This window comes from Pygoscelis adeliae, unplaced genomic scaffold (genome assembly GCF_000699105.1).
Source record: "Pygoscelis adeliae isolate BGI_AS28 unplaced genomic scaffold, ASM69910v1 Scaffold402, whole genome shotgun sequence".
Taxonomy (NCBI): Eukaryota; Metazoa; Chordata; class Aves; order Sphenisciformes; family Spheniscidae; genus Pygoscelis; species Pygoscelis adeliae.
This window is the reverse complement of record NW_008824411.1, coordinates 7,839,930-7,842,607: the sequence shown is the minus strand read 5'-3', so window position 1 is coordinate 7,842,607 and position 2,678 is coordinate 7,839,930. Positions and strand designations below refer to the sequence as shown.

Genomic DNA, 2,678 nt, shown 5'->3' with positions numbered 1-2,678 from the left:
AAAAGACCAGATCGTCCATTTCTACAAATTGGGGTAAACCCACCGGTGCAGGGAACACTGCCATCTCCCTTCAGCTGGTCAGGCATTAGATCAAGAGAAACCCAGCTCCAGTCTTTAGAACTGCATATGGATCTTTGGACTCGGTGTTAGTTACTGTGAGCTGCTCTCTGAATGCAACGGTCGTAAATGTCTTGGGCAGCAAGGAAAGGGAGGAGTCAGACCTGGATAAACAGTCAAAGCAGATCTCCTTTGGCCTTTCTGTAGGTTAGATGCATAGCTCTATGCTAACAGGCCCTTGGGAGCTGGTATAGCGGTTTGCTAAAAAGAGAATTAAGGGGTAAAATTACATTGCAGTACTGCTTTGCTGTAGGTAATGACTGGGAAACAATGAGAGAAGTCACCTCAGAGATTTTAATAGACACAGAAGAAGTGCTGTACAAAAGTGTCTGTAAAGAGAACTTTCTCTGGAGCCAAACTGACTGAATACCTGCTTACAGGAAAAATAAGGATATGTTTTTGAAAAGAACGTTATCTTTGTAGCAGAGTTTTACTTTATTATAAACCTCCAGCACTTTCACCTTCTTCCTGCAATCCCAAGAGTCTGAAGATGCCCTGTAGATAATATAACCAGCAGTGACCCAAAGAGGGGAGAAAGACAAAGAGCCTGAACGAGCAGCCTTCCTTGCTGGAAGGTCAGCTACTCTTATCCTAGGCCAGGCCAACACTGAGCTAACACGTAATTGAACAAGCAGCTACACATTTAATCCCAGACTGATGTGATAATGTTGGGATCGTCGATGTTTTCATGCAGTTATTTTTCACTTTTAAGTAGGGAAGAACACCTTAGTTTTTGATAACAGAGTGCTACAGAAGATGGCATCAGTGTAGGATGCCAAAAGCAAAAAGCGCTTGAAATGAAAACCTTCCCTTTCCCCATCTCCCTCAACCCTTGCAATTCTCTCATGATCCCCCTGAATGCCGCATCCCCTTGTCTGTTGGCATGCATTTCCTTTACCACATGACACCCTTTGCCTGGAAAGTTCCCCTCACTAGCTGAATCTGTAGTCTTTGAATGCCCTTTAATGAGTAGATACTGTAGTTTTCACTTTGATCTCACCCACCCTGGATTTAGTTTGCTTTGCATGATAGTTTTGCATTGGAATGGCAATAGTTTTGTTTTATTGAGCATGATTTTTATTTTTGGGGGTCAATCCTAATTTCTTTTCTATTTCCTTTTCTTTCCTCAATGTCTGCTGCACCCCGTTTCGTCTCCTCCATCCATCTCGTCGCCGTGGTTACGCTGCTCCGTAACACTGCATTACGGTCCTGGCACACCCGCACACAACCACCCACCCTCCTTCCTTCCACTTCCACCCCTCCGACTCTGTGCATCGTTATCAAAAAAACTGGCGGATGTCGCGGTGCTTGTTGTCCAATTAGGGTGAAAATTCCTTCCTACAGGCGACCGTGGCAAAACTGGGACCTCTTCCTCGTATTCTTGCTGATATCACCAAATCAATGACCAACCCTACACCGATACAGCAGCAGCTGAGGCGTTTCACTGAGCACAGCTCTAGTCCAAACGTCAGTGGCAGTCTCTCCTCAGGGCTTCAGAAGATATTTGAGGACCCCACTGATGGGTATGTAACAGCCAGAGCTCAAGAGAAGATGTGGGTAAGGGGGTTGTTAAGCCTGTTAAGAGTTGAGTGCTTCATCGCCTGAACTGTCTGCCCAGGCCAGCTGTAAGAGCAGGGAGCTTGGGCCTCTGTCATGGCGAATACACAGTCCCAGTAAGACGGTGCACAAGGTGGCACTGGAGACCTGAAGCTTTTGATTTATCCAGGACTCAAACAAGTCTCTAGGAGTCAATGACTTCAGCTGCTAAAAACCAGTTTTGCAATTTACTTCCAGTCTGAGTAACCGGATGCATAGTCAGCCATAATGCTTCCTTCTGGTGACAGGGCCACTTATTTACTGCTAATGGAAAAACTGGGCTGTAGGTGGAGCTTGTCACTGGTGGAACAGCAAAAATAGTCCCTCCTCTGTTCAGTGCAGCATTTCTCACACTGTAATAGCTGTTAATCTGAAGCAAAAAGCTGTGACGTGGCAGGACTGCCAAAGAGCTTGGATACTGTGGTCTCAGAGTAGCTTCTGTGCTGTCAGGTATGAGGGCCAGTTTTGTCACATGGAAGTGTCTGCATTCTGAGCTTACATCTAGATCTACAGGAGCCTTCAGACAACTCCTGTTGAATCTTCAGCCCCCCACAATACATAATGCTGGCGAAGGGTTAAATGGAATCTGAACTGCTCTGAAGTCTTGCTGGAGACAGAAGTGTCTAAAGGGGAAGGATTTGGTGGGAATGGTTTGCACTTCACCTGTGAAAAAAATAAAGATGAAGCACTTCTTGAATCAAATGTAATTCTCAAAGATAAAGTGGTAATTAAGGAAGAGTGTGTTCTGACTTGAACACAAAGAGCTCATAAAAGGAAGTCTAGTTCCTTGAAGCTTTCGTATGAGGGGAGGAGGTTAAATGAGGTAGAAAGACTTCTCTGGGACAGATCTCTGAGTCTTGGCTGCTTAAAAATTAACCAAATTCCTTTCCACTCCACAGTGACTTGCATAAGCTGAAGTCTCCAACCCAGGAGAATGTAGATGGATATTTTAGGGGCAAGACCTT

The 2,678-nt window shown here is 45.1% G+C and overlaps 1 protein-coding gene across 1 annotated transcript in view; it reads left to right on the top strand.

Annotated features, from left to right (window-relative positions):
- Positions 1–2,678, top strand: part of RASAL2 (RAS protein activator like 2) — a 149,290-nt gene that overhangs the window by 130,114 nt on the left and 16,498 nt on the right. The window contains exons 13-14 of the mRNA XM_009320739.1: positions 1,441–1,640; positions 2,613–2,677. Coding sequence (XP_009319014.1) covers positions 1,441–1,640; positions 2,613–2,677 — 265 coding nt within the window. The remainder of the gene's footprint in view (positions 1–1,440; positions 1,641–2,612; position 2,678) is intronic.